Here is a 16,931-nt window from a genome sequence, read left to right as displayed (position 1 = left end):
CCCAGAGCTAGTGAAGTAACAGGCTAGAGAGGAGAAGGCAGAAAGTTATAAAAAACAGAGTTAAGAGATAAAAACATATCTCAGAGACTGGAGAGGTGATATCCAGTGGAATCAAATAAGCTCTGGCTTCTCTGTCTGTAGAAGTTCTTTCTTGTGAACAACTGTCATCTACTTTCTTTCAGATTTCCAGAGACTCCAGAAAGATGTCTTACCAGCAGCAGCAGTGCAAGCAGCCCTGCCAGCCACCTCCTGTGGTGTGCCCACCTAAGTGCCCTGAGCCATGTCCACCTCCAAAGTGCCCTGAGCCATGCCCACCCCCAAAGTGCCCTGAGCCATGCCCACCCCCAAAGTGCCCACCTCAGCCATGTCAGCAGAAATGCCCTCCTACACAGATATACCAACCCTGCCAGCAGAAGTGTCCTCCTAAGAGCAAGTAACAGCTTCAGGATTCATCAGGATCATGAAAGGATAAGGACAATTGGCTCAGACTCCTTCCACATCTCCACCTTCATCTTCTCTTTGAATCCAGTCATGGACACAGCTTCTCTATCCATTAGTCCATGATCTTCCTGTGATGATTCCCAGCAACTGAAGTTGTTTTTTTTTTTTTTTTTTCTGCACTGTTTTACTGCTACTCTCCAGGAGGTAACTGAGAAAGGGCAGTCCTCAGCTCTGCCAGGATCCCAGCACTTCAAAGGAAGAACAGTGGCACACTCCCCCGGTCCCATCGGATAATTCACTTGATGTCTTCTGTGTCTGTAAACTGGGCAGGGATTTCTATCACTTGGTCAATTGTAATTTTCTTTTCACTTCCTGAATAAAGTACATGTTTTGAGATGGGATAAATATTTTATTTCTTTTTCAATCCTACTTTTCTTAGCAATATTATGCCATAATTTTAGTTCCTTTCTATTCTTCTTTGATCCCAATAACCAGACTCTCACAATCACTGTTACCTGAATTTTGGATCACATCAAAGATTACTTTGATATTATTTTGAACCCTTGTTATTTTTTTTTAAATACTCTTTGATTTGGGGGACAAATTATTTAACCCTTCAGGATTTTACTTTCTCTACTGCAAAGTGGGGAAAATAATATTTAGATCACGAATCTGTCTTAGATATAAAATTGAATAATGCCTGTAACTTTGTTGGCAGAAAACCCGACCCAGAATTAAACAAACGAAGAAACAACCAAAAAACCTCTTGCGGTTGAGTTGATTCCAACTCATGGCAACGCCATATGTTACACAGTAGAATTGCTACATACGGTTTTCTCGGCTGTAAACTTTATGGAAGCATATTACCAGAACTTTCTTCCATGGTACCGCTGAGTGGATTCAAACTAACAACATTTATGTGAATTGTTGTTGTTGTTAGGTGCCATTGAGTTGGTTCTGACTTGTAGTGACCCTATGTACAAACAGAATGACACGCTGCCTGGTCCTGTACCACTTTCACAATCGTTGCAATATTTGATGCCATTATCACAGCCACTATGTCAATCCATCTCATTGAGAGTCTTCCCCTTTTTTGCTGATCCTCTAATTTGCCAAGCATGATGTCCTTTGCCAGGGACTGGTCCCTCCGGATAACATGCCAAAGTATGTGAGGTGAAGTCTCACCATCCTTACTTCTCAGTATAGTAGTTGAAGTCAAACCATTTATGCCACTCGGAGGCCTTGACCCAGAATTAGCATGCAATAAATGGTAGTTCATTAGCAGCAGCAGATCATAGTCATCACTGCATTTGCTCGAGAAAGAAAGAAGCTTGGACATGACTACTCTAGGAAACAACATTTTTAAACTTTATTATCCTTTCATATGCTATGACCTTTCTTTTCTAATTCACTTCACTTTTTTAAGTAACATGGTAGATAAACAGCTTTTTGGAATTAGTGGGAGTTTCTGCATGAAATCAGAATATTTCTTAAGCATGGATAGTCCAGAAGAAAGGGAAATACCAAGGCTCCAAAAGGCCTGTGTCTGCCTCATCTTCATGGGTATCATCTGCTCTTCTTACTCCATCAGCAGACAAAAATTGAAGGTCCTGTCATTTTTGTTCAACTCTGAAATTAATTTTTTGAGTGTTCTAACCCACATTAAGAAAGTAATGGAGTTTATAATATTTATTTAGCTTTGAAAAGTTAGTGCTGCTGTGTAGCTTGATTTATAAGTGCTTATGTTACAAGGCCAGGGTGCCGACTGTGGAACAGGCCATCGGTAACTCATACCTATGTAAGTTCAAGTTCAAGTTGCTCTAAACTGAATTTGGAGACCATTTCAAGAATAGGTTTGACACATTGACCACTAATAACCAAAGACCAGATGAGTTGTGGAATGACATCAAGCATATCTTACATAAAGAAAGCAAGAGGTCAATAAAAAGACAGGAAAGAGAGAAAAGACCAAAATGGATGTCAGAAGAGACTCTGAAACTTGCTCTTGAACATCAAGTTGCTAAAGCAAAAGGAAGAATTGATGAAGTGAAAGAACTGAACAGATTTCAAAGGGCGGCTAGAGAAATCAAAATGAAGTCCTATAATGACATGCACAAAGACTTGGGGATAGAAAACCAAAGGGAAGAACACACTCGGCATTTGTCAAGGTGAAAGAACTGAAGAAAAAATTCAAGCCTCGAGTTGCAATAGTGAAGGATTCTATCGGGAAAATATTAAATGATGCAAGAAGCATCAAAACAAGATGTAAGGAATACACGGAGTCATTATACCAAAAAGAATTGGTGGATGTTCAACCATTTGAGGAGGCAGCATATGATCAGGAAGCGATGGTACTGAAGGAAGAAGTAGAAGCTGGTCTGAAGGCATTGGAGAAAAACAAGCTCCAGGAATTGATGGAATATGAAATGAGATGTTTCAACAAATGGATGTAGTGCTGGAAGTGCTCACTTGTCTATGCCAAGAAATTTGGAAGACAGCTACCTGGCCAACCAACTTGAAGAGATTCATATTTATTCCTACTCCCAAGAAAGGTGACCTAACTGAATGTAGAAGTTATCGAACAATATCATTTATATCACAAACAAGTAAAATTTTGCTGAAGATCATTCAAAAGCAGCTGCAGGAGTATATCAACAGGGAACTGCAAGAAATTCAGGCCAGATTCAGAAGAGGATGCGGAACCAGGGATATCATTGCTTAATGTAAGATGGATATTGGTTGAAAGCAGAGAATACCAGAAAGATGTTTACCTGTGTTTTATTGACTATGCAAAGGCATTTGACTGTGCGGATCATAACAAATTATGGATAACAGTGGGAAGAATGGGAATTCCAGAACACTTAAGTGTGCTCATGAGGAACCTGTACATAGATGAAGAGGCAGTTGTTCAGACAGAGCAAGGGGATCCTGAGTGTTTTTAAGTCAGGAAGGGTGTGAGTCAGGGTTGTATCCTTTCACCACACCTATTCAATCTGTATGCTGAGCAAATAATCTGAGAAGCTGCCCTATATGAAGAAGAATGGGGGATCAGGATTGGGGGAAGACTCATTAACAACCTGCATTATGCAGATGACACAGCCTTGCTTGATGAAATTGAAGAGGACTTGAAGCACATAATGATGAAGATCAAAGACCACAGCCTTCAGTATGGACTACGCCTCAACAAAACGAAAGTAAAATTCTCACAACTGGACCATTAAGCAACATCATGATAAATGGAGAAAGATTGAAGTTGTCAAGGATTTCATTTTGCTTGGATCCAAAATCAACACTCATGGAAACAGCAGTCAAGAAATCAAAAGACGCATTGCATTGGGCAAATGTTGTGCAAAAGGCCTCTTTAAAGTGTTGAAAAGCTAAGATCTCACCTTGAAGACTAATGTGCTCCTGACCCAAGCCATGCTATTTTCAATAGAATCATATGCATGTAAAAGCTGGACAACAAATAACGGAGACGGAAGAATTGATGGCTTTGAATTGTGGTCTTGGTGACGAATATCATCTGTACCATGGACTTCCAAAAGAATGAACGAATCTGTTTTGGAAGAAGTACAACGATAATGCTTCTTAGAGGCAAAGATGGTGAAACTAGGTCTTATATACTTTGGACATGTTGTCAGGAGAGATCGGTCCCTGGAGAAGGACATCATGTTCGGTAAAGTACAGGGTTAACCAAAAAGAGGAAGACCCTCAAAGAGATGGATTGACACAGTGGCTGCAACAATGGGCTCAAACATAACAACGATTGTGGGCATGGCCGAAGACCTGGCAGTGATTCACTCTGTTGTACGTAGGATCACTGTGAGTCAGAATCGACTTGATGGTACCTAACGACAATAACAAAATTTTACAATTCAAGTAAGCTGCTGAAAGGAGGGATGTTCTTTAAACATACATATCCTTTCTTATGGTCCTACATGTTCACATGGGAATAATTAACTGAGAACACACATATACATACAGACACGGGTACACATGTGCATGCACTTACACCATTATTTTTAAAAGAAATACATCTTCTCAATAAATCATACCATAGATACCTACATATATTTACAATTAAGAGGATCTTCCTCTTTGTATAAACTTAAAAGATAATTCCAAACCTGTTTCCAGGGTGGCCGTACTATTGGCCATTCCTACCCGTGATATGCATCCCTGGGTGGCTGAAATGGTAACATGTCTGCTAATTAAAAGTTTGGTGTTTTGAGTCCACCTAGAGGCACCTGGGACAAAAGACATGATCATCTACTTCCAAAAAATCAGCCACTGAAAACTCTGCGGAGCACAGTGCTGCTCTGACACACCTGTGGCAGCCAAGAGGCAGGACCAACTCAAATGACAACTGGTCTGTACCAGTAATATATGAATTCCAGCTATTTTATATCTTTACCAACATTTAGTGTTCTCAGTGTGTTAAGTTTTAGGCTTTCTAGTGGCTATCAAGTAGTATCTCATTGTGGTTTTTAATGGTATTTCCCTGATGACTAGTAATGATAACCACTTTTTCACTTACTTATCTACTTTTGCATGTCGGCTATTGAAATATTTTGCCCATTAGATAGCTTTTCATGATTGATTTGTGAGAGCTCTAAATATTATGGGTACATACTGTTTGAACTATATAATATTTTCTACCAAATTGTGGATCGACTTTATTTTTTAACAATGTCTTTTGATGAACAATGACTTTCAATTTTGAAAATGTGAAATTCGTCTTTTTTTTTTTTTTTCATTCATAGTTAGTAACCTTTGTTTCCTGTCAAAGAAATCTTTGTTTACCCGATGGTTAAAAAGTATTTCCCTATGTCTTTTTTATTCCAAAAACTTTAGAATTGTATATTTAGTTTTGGGTCTGTAATTCCTCAAGAATTGATGTTGGAGTATGAAGTGAGGTTGGGGTGCATGTTCATGAATATCCAGTTATTTTCTACACCTTTAATTAAAAGACTATTCTTTTCCCATTAAATAAAATTGATGTCTTTTACAAAAATCAATTGATTGTGATGTGTCAGTTAATTTCTGGACTCCGTATCCATTCAATTGGTCTATTTGTCTGTCTTGATGTCAATATTACATAGTCTCTATTACCCTGGCTTTGCAGTAAATCTTGAAAATATGTAGCAAAATTCCTCCAAATTTCTTTTTTTTCCAAAATGTTTTGGTCCTTTCATTTCCATATCAATTTTAAAATTAACTTTACAAATGCTATGAAAAAGATTGTTGGTATTTGGATTAGGATTGTGTTGTAAATATTGTTCAATTTGGGAGAGAATGCACATTTTAAAAATACTGTTTTCTGATACATGAAGATGTTATGTATCTTCACTTATTCAGGTCTTCTTGAATTTATCTCCTAAGTGTTTTGTAATTTTCTGTGTAAATATCTTGTCCACATTTTGTTGCATTTATTTTTTAAGCCTTTTAGGTTAATTCTATATTCTTCTACATGACATTAATTTAAGTTTTGTCTATGTGTTGCTGCTTAAATAAAAAAATACAACTGATTTTTGAATACTGACAGCAGACTATGAACTTACTAAATTTACTTATTAGGCCTAAGAGTTTTTTGTAGAATTTAAGGGATTTTCTCTGTATGTAATCATGTTGCCTGAGAATAAAAATTGTTTTACTTTCTGATTTCTATGTACTTTATTTCTTTTCGTTGCCATATTGCACTGGCTTGGACTTCTAGTAAATATTGACGAGGAGTGGTGCTCTGATTTTTGCTTGATGTCTATCTCATTGCGCCATGCAGACTGGCGAGTTTGTTCAGGAGAAAAAACAGGTATTTGTGAATATAACCCAATGTGACTCATTTATTTCCAGAGTTATTTCACATTCAATTTCTATCTGCCTTTGGTCACTCTCCAGCGCCTTCAATTAGTTGTGTGTGCGTTTGTGTTTAAACATTTTATCCGTAATTTTAATGTCACTAGCAGGAGGATTATTAAAATATAAGCTTTTCTTTCATTACTGGATAATGAAACTCTAATCTTTGTATTTTCATTGGAATATTAATTTATTTATATTTGATGAAATTGCTAGTTTGATTCAATTTCAATTTATCACTATACCAATTGACTTAGTCATTTAGGGCTGCTATAAATTTTTTTTTTATATAACAGAAATACCACAAGTGAACAGAATTAACAAAGAGAAATTTCTCTCAGGCTAGAAGTCCAAATTCAGGGTGTCAGCTCCGGGGGAAAGCTTTCTCTCTCAGTAAGCCTTCTCATTAATCTTTCCCCTGGACTGGGAGTTTTTCATAACAGGAAGCTGGTTTCAAAGGACACGCTCTACTCCTGGCACTGCGTTCTTGGTGGTATGAGCTTCCTACTCCCTGCTTGCTCCCCTATCCTTCGTATCTCTTAAGAGGGAAAAGGCTATGCAGGCCACACTCCAGGAAACTCCCTTTAGGTTGGATCAAAGATGTGACTTTAGTAAGGGTGTTACAATCCCATCCTAAGACTCTTTAACATAAAATTACAATCACAAAATGGAGAACAACAATGCAACACTGGGAATCATGGCCTAACCAAGTTGACACATATTTTGGGAGGACATAATTCAATTCACGACACTAATGCTCTCTAGTTGTACTCTGGTGGTACAGTGGTTAAGTACTATGGCTGCTAACCGAAGGTTGGCAGTTCAAATCCACCAGGCACTCTTTGGAAACCCTAGGGGGGCAGTTCTACCCTGTTCTATAGGGTCGCTATGAGTTGAAATTGATGGCGAGTTTTTTTGATTCTATATTTATACTTTTTTTCTCTAACTTTTCCTTCTTTTGGTTTAATAAAGTACATTTACTTTATTTTCTTCTTTATTAGATTATTAAGGTTTTATATACTTTTTTTCAGTGATTGCAGCATGAATCCTTGACTTATTAGTGTCTAAAATAAACTAACAGTTAAAAAAAAAAAAAATCCCCAGACAATGCAAGGTCACTGGTACTCTTTCATTTCATTTACCCCTTCTTGCCGTTTGCATTCTTATTGTCAGATATTTCAGTTCTACATGCATATAAAAACCCACAAGTCATCATTATTTAGATTTACCCACATATTTATATATATTTCCTATGATTCTATGTCAGTTTGTCATACTGTGGGGGCTTGCCTGTTGCTGTGATGCTGGGAGCTATGCCACCAGTATTCAGATACCTGCAGGGTCACCCATGGAGGACAAGTTTCAGCTGAGCTTCCAGACTAAGACAGACTGTGAAGAAGGCACAGCATTTTACTTCTGAAAAGAATTAGCCAGTGAAAACCTTATGTATAGCAGCAGAACATTCTCTGATATAGTGCTGGAAGGTAAGCCCCCCAGGTTGGAAGGCACTCAAAAGATGACTGAGGAAGAGCTGCCTTCTCAAAGTAGAGTCAGCCTTAATGATGTCGCTGGAGCAAAGCTTTGGGACCTTCATTTGCTGATATAGCATGACTGAAAATGGGAAGAAACAGGTGCAAACATCCATTAATAACTGGAACCTGGAATGTATGAAGTATGAACCTAGGAAAATTGGAAATGGTCAAAAATGAAATGGAATGCATAAGCATCAATATCCTAGGCATTAGTGAGCTGAAATGGACTGGTATTGGCCATTTTGAGCTGGATAATCATGTAGTCTACTATACCGGGAATGACAGCTTGAAGAGGAATGATGTTGCACTCAACATCAAAAAGAACATTTCAAGATCTATCCTGAAGTATGACGTTGTCAGTGATAGGATAATATCCATACACCTGCAAGGAAGATCAGTTAATACAACTATTATTCAGGTTTGTGCACCAACCACTAAGGCCTAAGATGAAGAAATTGAAGATTTTTATCAGCTCCTGCAGTCTGAAACTGATCAAACATGCAATCAGAATGCATTGATAATTACCGGTGATGGGAATACAAAAGTTGAAAACAAAGAATAATGATCAGTAGTTGGAAAATATGGCTTTGGTGGTAGAGACAATGTTGGAGATCACGTGGTAAAACTGAGCAATTTTTAAAAAATTGTGTTCTTATCTCAATTTCATGAATAATGATTAACAGCAAAATTCTTAGAAAAGTAGAGAGTGGAAGTAGTAGAATTGAACCAAGGGCTACCTGACTCTTAAAGATCATAAAATCAAGCTCTTTAGATATGTAGATAGATAGGTAGGTCTGTAGACAGATATGTAAATGGTTAGATAGATAAGTCTATAGATATGTGGATTAATAGAAAGATAGAGATAGATGATAGATAGACAGACAGACAGACAGGTAGACAGATGATAGATAGGTAGATTAAAGATAGACAGATGATAGGTAGATAGATAGATTGACAGATAGATAGATGATAGATGATAGATAGATAGATAGATAGATAGATAGATAGATAGATAGATAGATAGATAGATAGATAGATAGATAGATAGATAGATAGATAGATAGATAGATAGATAGATAGATAGATTGATAGATAGATAGGTAGGTAGGTAGGTAGGTAGGTAGGTAGGTAGGTAGGTAGGTAGGTAGGTAGGTAGGTAGGTAGGTAGGTAGGTAGGTAGGTAGGTAGGTAGGTAGATAGATAGGTAGATAGATAGATAGATAGATAGATAGATAGATAGATAGATAGATAGATAGATAGATAGATAGATAGATAGATAGATAGATAGATAGATAGATAGATAGATAGATGATAGATAGATAGATAGATAGATAGATAGATAGATGATAGATAGATAGATAGATAGATAGATAGATAGATAGATAGATAGATAGATAGATAGATGATAGATAGATAGATAGATAGATAGATAGATAGATAGATAGATAGATAGATAGATAGATAGATAGATGATAGATGGATGGATGGATGGATGGATGGATGGATGGATGGATGGATGGATGGATAGATAGATAGATAGATGATAGATAGATAGCCAATAGATAGATAGATAGATGATAGGTAGGTAGGTAGATAGATAGATACATAGATAAAGAGATCATAGATAGGATATATGTATGTGTGTGTTTGTGTGTGTGTGTGTGTAAAGTGTTACATTGTGCTGTCTCATGTTTCAAGTCTTAGATGTTCAAACGTTGTGAAAAATTGATCACCAGGCACTGCTCTTCGTGTTGTGACAGCTGCTCATGTAGCTGATTTCTGAGGAACTCGGAAAATTCAATCTTACCTCTCCAACCTATAGTGACTCTTCCTTGAGATATTGGGGGCACCAGGCCTGCAGTGACTTTAGTGTCTGCACTGCCATGAACTTCATTGGGAGGGGTGTACTCAGACAGAGGAGTCTCCAATGGGCAACCAAAACTGGTCTATCTGATACTGCAATCCCGTTTGGGCAGCTGGTTCTCAATTTGTGAGGTAGAAAGCAGACATTTCTCTAAGGGCTTATGTTTTGGATGTGATGTGAGGCTATGGGGAATAGTAAGTGACCTGTTGAGTAAAGTCCCCTTCTTTGTCTTCCAAAGTACCTAGCATGTGTAATAGTCTATATGAACAATTTGGTGATGACCCTGTTTACAGATACCTGGCCTCAGGTACCAAAGTGATGACTCTAGCCCTGATAGTCGTGGTTAGGTCATGGTCAATGGTGATTTTGGCCAAAAGCTCTTCCTTCCTGATAGGAGGAATGACAGTCCTGGGAACCCAGGGACAGTCCTGCTTAACTCAGGGACTTGATGCTGGGTTGATTCAGGGCTCTCGTACTCGGTAGAGCATAGCTGGTGACTACTTCAGAGATTCTGAGCATCTCCTCTTCCTTTTCTTCTTCCTCCTCCTCCTCTTTTTTCCTTCTCCAGTTATAAAACCACATTCTTGTAAAGCTTCCTGATCATTGGGCCCAGGTAAGGAAGCTCTACCAAAATCACTTTAAATGTTTAATGCATAACATTCTGTCAGTCACAATGATTGCAGGAAGAGTTAAAAATAAATGAAAAGACTAATTTCTAAATCCATTGACAATATATGTCTTGAGTTACCAACATGTGCCAAATTAGACAGATAAAATCTATATATTGAGTCTGGGAGGATAACGTGGAAGGTTGAGGGGTCTGGAGGGTTTAAGAAGACAGACAATTAACATGCAAACAAAAAACAAAAGTGTTTTAAAGACCTAAAGCCTATTTGGAAAGAGAATGTTGGAGAGCCAACATATAAAATCAGCCCAAATTCACTTCTCCCCCTCCACCAGGTTACAGACCTTTAGTGCTCTGATCCTCTCCCCAAATGTACTCTCACGGGATGGTGTGAGGCTATAATATAAGATGGTATCTTATATTTTTATTGGTTTTGTGCAATTTGAACCTGGCATTTTGTTCTTGAAAAAAATTATTTCCTGAAAAAGGAATTTCAAGCTTATACCAGTATATACCTTAGTGCCCAGCTACTAACCAGAAGGTTGGTGGTTCAAACCCACCAGTCGCTCCTTGGGGGAAAGATGTGGCAGTCTGCTTCCGTAAAGATTTACAGCCTTGGAAACCCTATGGGGCAATTCTACTCTGTCTGAGCGGGTCACTATGAATTGGAATAGACAACATGGCAGTGGGTTTGGTTTTTTTTTTTGGTTACCTGCGGTGTGGAGAAGTACTGGGACAGTGAGATAAGGACATCCTGACATCCATCAACCAAGTGTCCCCATATTCTACAGTAACATAAATCCAACTTTGTAACTTTATTCACCAGCCATGGCACAAAAAGTAAGGTTTCAGTGGCTGAGGATAGCTCCGGTTTGGGACTGAAGGGAGGAATTGCACAAGAATTTATGAGGTAAGGCTCTGAAAAGGCAAACATGAAACCATTTTTCCAGAGTTGGAGGACATATTGGGGCAATGTTTCCCAAACTTTAGTTTTTCCCATAGATAGCTCCTATATTTACGGTAACTACATACAACATGTGAAATAGAAATTAGTCAACATTTTTATTTAAATTCACTGTGTACAAACTTAAAAAAAGAAAAAAATTTGATTGGTGGTAGGCAAGATGAAATATTCAAAATATAAAATTTTGTAGCACAGAATTAACATAAGTACACACTTAACAGAAACCCTGGTAGCATGGTGGTTAAATGCTACTGCTGCTAACCAGAATGTCAGTGGTTCGAATCCACCAGGCGCTCCTCGGAAACCTTATGGGGCAGTTCTACTCTGTCCCATAGGGTCGCTATGAGTAGGAATCGACTCGACGGCAACGGGTTTGGTTTTTTTGGGGAGTATACACTTTTTTTTTAATATTTACATTATTCTGTTCAGCGCCTAGATCATCTCCTGTGACACAAGTGGTCCTCCTACCTTACTTGGGAGACTCGGTTAGAAAGAGGTGTGTGCTTTTAGCACATTTTCTTTATTGGTAGATGAAACATTTCCTAAAGGCTTTTCATTAAGTACTTTAATACATCTTTGTGATGTCGCCTTTCATTTGTGGAAACGGAGTGTCTACACCTGGAAAAGCATTAGCTGGTATCTCATGTTCTGCCCTGGATACAGAAGGAAGGGCCAGGATGGAGGAAGGTTCCAACTGGACCAGATGAAAGGATAAAAGCAGAGGGCACAGCTTCCTGGAGATCAGCTGCCAATGTTGCGGAGCCACGAGAACAGCGCACCCTAATGGCCTGTATATCTCTCTCTGTTCCCCATTAACTGTGAACAGCATAGGACAGCGTCTTGTTCTCTATTGTAGGGAACATCAGAAGAACTCACACAGGTGTGGTTCAGTAATTAGTTTTTGAATGGATGCTTGTAATTTTTGTTCACTTCTGTTTCCTTCAAGCGTTGATTAAGAGAGTTTTTGTTTATAGAATAAAAGGGTTCAAATACATATTCTTGAGAACAGCAAGGAGGATAAGTACTGAGGAGTCTGGATCCCACCCAGCAGTTTTTCCCAGAAGAGAAGTACCTCTAGGAAAGGTGTTTCTGTAGAAAAGGCAGCTTCAAAGAGATGGAGAATATGGGTCTAATCTGGGATTCTATGGGAAGAAAGGAAGAGGCGAAAGAAAGAAAGAGGAGAAATTCAAGCTTGAACAGAGCTAATAGAAGGTCCAGTGCAACTATCTCCCACCTCCAATCCAAGAAGTGAGTATTATTCTCCTCTGTTTGTAGACAAAGATCCAAACGCAGAGAGGCGAGGTGAACTGCTCATGGTCACACAGCTTGTCAAAAATAGAATTGGGACCAGACTTAAGGTACCATTTAGATCTCTCTTACTTTCTAGAACACTGGCAAATTGTAAGAGGAAATTAGAAGGGTAAACTGGTTTACTTGACATGTATTCCACTGTGTTCTCTATGGACAAATACTAAAATTAAGTAAAATTTATAATGACAATTATTAATGTTTAAAAGGAGGTATAAATGAATGGTAATTAATTTTAATGACTAAATTTTTAATAAATGGATTTAAACTTCATCTTGAACCTACCAACAGTTTCTGAATCAAACTGTTTAATTAACTAATTAATATAAAATACATATAAAATTAATTGTTTGAATGGCATTGATCATTATGTTGGATTTTCCATTGATTCTCAAGTGTAGCTGACAGAAAATGTGGACAACCTTCTCTGTTCTTGTTGGATAAAGTTATGTAGGAGCAATTAGTATAGTGTGTGAGGAGGGAGTTAGGGTCAGAAAGTTACTTTGTGTTGTAATTCCAGGAACTGAGCTGCTTGAGTATCTCAATTGCAAGAAGTGATGGTGCGGTGCTAATGGAGCCCTTGTGGCCCAAGGTGGTACAGGTTTTACAAAGGCCTTTAAAAAGAAAAAAAAAAAAATTGCTGTCGAGGCACTTCTGACTCATAGCAACCCTATAGGAAAGAGTAGAGCTGCCCCATAGCATTTTAAAGGAGTGCCTGGGAGATTCAATCCACCAAACTTTTGGTTAGTAGCTGTAGCTTTTAACCTCTGCACTCCAGGGTTTCCAAGACCTTAGGAACCAGCCTTATGTCTTCTACTTGAAGACCCAATGCAGGTGAAAAGAGGACCCTAATGATCATCATTTTGCTGAATGTTTAGAAGCATACCAGTGGGAGGGATAGTGAGATGATATGGAGCCTTACAGCAGTGCATTTTTGAGGGAGGAAAGGAATTTTAGATTAGCAAGCCATAGAATCAAGAGGAAATGCATTATAATGAGGGTTTGCAGTAATGAGAGGTGTCCCTTGGTGGCACAAACAATGAAGTGCTCAGCTACTAAATGAAAAGTTGGCAGTTCAAGTCCACTCAAAAGTATTTTGGAAGACGGGCCTGGCTATCTACTTCTGAAAGATCACAGCCATTGAAAACCCTATAGGGCACAGTTCTACTCTGAAACAATGGGGTTGGCCTGAGTTGGAATTGACTTGATGGCAACTGATACTGGAGTAATGAGAAAGGTGTCACAAGGTATTCAGGCTCCCAGGTAGTCAGGTTTTTTTCGCTCCAGGATGTATAAAAAATTGGCAACCAGCTAAAGTGGAACAGGGAAGGCAGTTTTATGATGCTGGGAAAGTGAAAGCTAGGAAAGGGTCTTTGTCTTCAGCCAAGAAAAAGAGCCTTTGGACACCAGTTAAAGAACTCCCTAAATTCTCCCACTGCTGTAAGTCACTGATACTGTCCCTAAGACAGGGCCTCTGAGTCATGGACATTTATCCCAGTGAGGAGATCCGGAAGCAGGATGCTTCCTGTTATTAGAGTCCCTGTCCAGCCAGTTAGGGATGGATTTTATTTGGTTAGGAAATTCTTGAACCAGCCTAGTTTTAGGTAGCTCTACTTCCCTCTGGGTGGGGCAGCAATCCCTTTTATAAAGAGGTCCTCTGCTGGGAGGTTAGCATCCTCCTGATACTTGATTCCTGGTCTACTTTGGGGAACCTGGTGAGTCTGATTCCTTGAGTTCTTCTGTTTATTTGTTGCTCTCAAATATCTGAATTCAATCCGAAGACAGAAAATCTGATGTGTCCAAAGGTAGGATCATTAGTTAGATGCCCTTAATTGATGATAACCATGAATTGGGGCATAATGATACAATGATGTATTGCTTTAACTTGGTTCTGGTAGATAGTTTGATGTCTACATTGAAAAAGAAGTTAATAGGAAAGCTTTGGTTTGAAGAAGAAAAAAGGGAATTTATTTTTCCTTTCCATTTCTTTATGAAGTCCATTCTGCTGTGATTTCAAAAGTCATAGAATTCTCCCAAAATGGCTGCTTGCTATCTATCCAAGTATTGGTGCTTTGTAAGAAATAATGACAGGGATTACTTACAAGGGTGCTCAGGTTTTCAGAACTTGTGACTCCCTTTCTTGAAGATGTTATTTTCATGTAAATGTCATTACTTGCTGCTTTAGAGAATTTTCCAGAGCTAGTGAAGCAGATGGCTAGAGAGTAGAAGCCAGAAAGTTATACAAAGGGAGTTAAGAGATGATAATATATCTCAGAGACTGGAGAGGTGATATCCAATGGAATCAAATAAGCTCTGGCTTCTCTGTCTGTAGAAGTTCCTTCTTGTGAACACTGTCATCTAATTTCTTTCAGATTTTCAGAGGCTCCAGAAAGATGTCTTACCAGCAGCAGCAGTGCAAGCAGCCCTGCCAACCACCTCCTGTGGTGTACCTACCTAAGTGCCCTGAGCCATGTCCACCTCCAAAGTGCCCAGAGCCGTGTCCACCCCCAAAGTGCCCACCTCAGCCATGTCAGCAGAAATGCCCTCCTACACAGATATACCAACCCTGCCAGCAGAAGTGTCCGCCTAAGAGCAAATAACAGCTTCAGGATTCATCAGGAACATGAAAGGATAAGGACAATTGGCTCAGACTTCTTCCACAAGTCAACCTTCATTTCGTCAAAGCTAACCATGGACACAAATTTCTATCCATTAGTCCATGATCTGCCTGTGATGATTCCTAGCAAGTGAAGGTTTTTTTTTTTTTTTCCCCCTACACTGTCATATTGCTGCTGTCTAGGAGGTAACTGAGAAAGGGGAGTTCTCAGCTGTGCCAGGATCCCAGAGCTTCAAAGGAAGAACAAGGGCACATTCCACTGGTCTCGTCAGATGATTCTCTTGACGTTTTCTGTGTCTGTAACCTGGGCAGAGATTTCCACCACTTGGGCAATTGTAATTTTCCTTTCCCTTCCTGAATAAAGTACATGTTTTAAGTTGGGATAAATATCTTATCTCTTTTTCAAACCTGCTTTTGTCAGCAACATTATATCATAATTTTGGTTTATTTTTATTCTTCTTTGATCCCAATATCCAGACTCTCACAATCACTGCTACCTGAATTTTGTTTCACACCAAAGATTATTTCTGTATTATTTTGAACCCATATTATTTGCTTTAATTACTCTTTGATTAGGGGGACAAATTATTTAACTCCTTAAGATTTAGTTTTCTCTACTGCAAAGTGGGAAAAATAATATTTAGATCACAAATCTGTCTTAGGCATAAAATTGAATAATTCCTGTAACTTCGTTGGCAGAAAATCTGACCCAGAATTAAACAAACAAAAAAAAAACAAAGCTTGTTGCCGTTGAGATGATTCCAACTCATGGCAAGGGCATGTGCTACAGAGTAGAATTGCCCCATAGGGGTTATCTTGGCTATAATCTTTATGGAAGCATATTACCAGAACTTTATTCCACGGTAGCACTGGGTAGGTTCAAATTGACAACGTTTAGGTGAATTGCTGTTGTTGTTAGGTGCCACTGAGTTGGTTGTGACTCGTAGTGACCCTATGTACAAACAGAATGAATCACTGCCTGGTCCTGCGCCATTATCACAATCATTGCAATATTTGATCCCATTATCACAGCCACTCTGTCAATCCATCTCATTGAGGGTCTTCCTGTTTTTCCGACCCTCTACTTTGCCAAGTGTGATGTCCTTTTCCAGGGTCTGGTCCCTCCTGGTAACATGTCCAAAGTAAGTGAGGTGAAGTCTCACCATCCTTACTTCTTAGTATAGTAGTTGAAGTCAAACCATTTGTGCCACCCAGCTGCCTTGACCCAGAAAGAGCATGCAATAAATGGTAGTTCATTAGAAGCAGCAGATCATCATCATTACTGCATTTTCTCCAGCAAGAAAGAAGCTTAGACATGACTACTCTAGGAAATAAGATTTTTAAACTTAATACCCTGTTACTCTCTTTCTTTTCTAGTTCACTTTACATTTTAAGTGACATTATAGGCAAAAAGCTTTTTGGAATTAGTGGGGCATCCTACATGAAATCACAGTATTTCTTAAAACATGGATACTCCAGAAGAATGGGAAATACCAAGGCCCCAGAAGGCCTGTGTCTGCCTCATCTTCATGGGTACCACCTGCTCTTCTTACTCCATCAGCAGACACAAACTCAGGGTTCTGTCATTTTTTGTTCACCTTCAAAATTAATTTTTTGAGTGTTCTGACCCCAGATTTGGAAAGTAATGGGGTGTATAATATTTCCTGAAATTTGAAAAGTTAGTGCTGCTAGGCAGTCTTCTTTATAAGTGCTTATTTTACAACTAG

At 38.7% G+C, this 16,931-nt stretch overlaps 2 protein-coding genes across 2 annotated transcripts; both read left to right on the top strand.

The window, feature by feature from the left end:
* Positions 1–203: 203 nt before the first annotated feature.
* Positions 204–437, top strand: LOC126073642 (small proline-rich protein 2G-like). The gene has a single exon (XM_049880526.1). It carries the CDS (start codon positions 204–206, stop codon positions 435–437), a length of 234 nt encoding a protein of 77 aa, XP_049736483.1.
* Positions 438–14,980: 14,543 nt separating this feature from the next.
* On the top strand, positions 14,981–15,187 carry LOC126073651 (small proline-rich protein 2E-like). Its single transcript, XM_049880535.1, has one exon. The coding sequence runs from the start codon at positions 14,981–14,983 to the stop codon at positions 15,185–15,187; it is 207 nt and encodes a 68-aa protein (XP_049736492.1).
* Positions 15,188–16,931: the final 1,744 nt, after the last annotated feature.

This window comes from Elephas maximus, chromosome 3, assembly GCF_024166365.1.
Source record: "Elephas maximus indicus isolate mEleMax1 chromosome 3, mEleMax1 primary haplotype, whole genome shotgun sequence".
Taxonomy (NCBI): domain Eukaryota; kingdom Metazoa; phylum Chordata; class Mammalia; order Proboscidea; family Elephantidae; genus Elephas; species Elephas maximus.
Note: the sequence above shows the minus strand (reverse complement) of the source record. Positions and strands in the feature narration are given on the sequence as shown.

Coding starts and splice junctions, on each gene's coding strand:
- LOC126073642 (XM_049880526.1), top strand. CDS start 204: ATGTCTTACCAGCAGCAGCAGTGCAAGCAGCCCTGCCAGCCACCTCCT.
- LOC126073651 (XM_049880535.1), top strand. CDS start 14,981: ATGTCTTACCAGCAGCAGCAGTGCAAGCAGCCCTGCCAACCACCTCCT.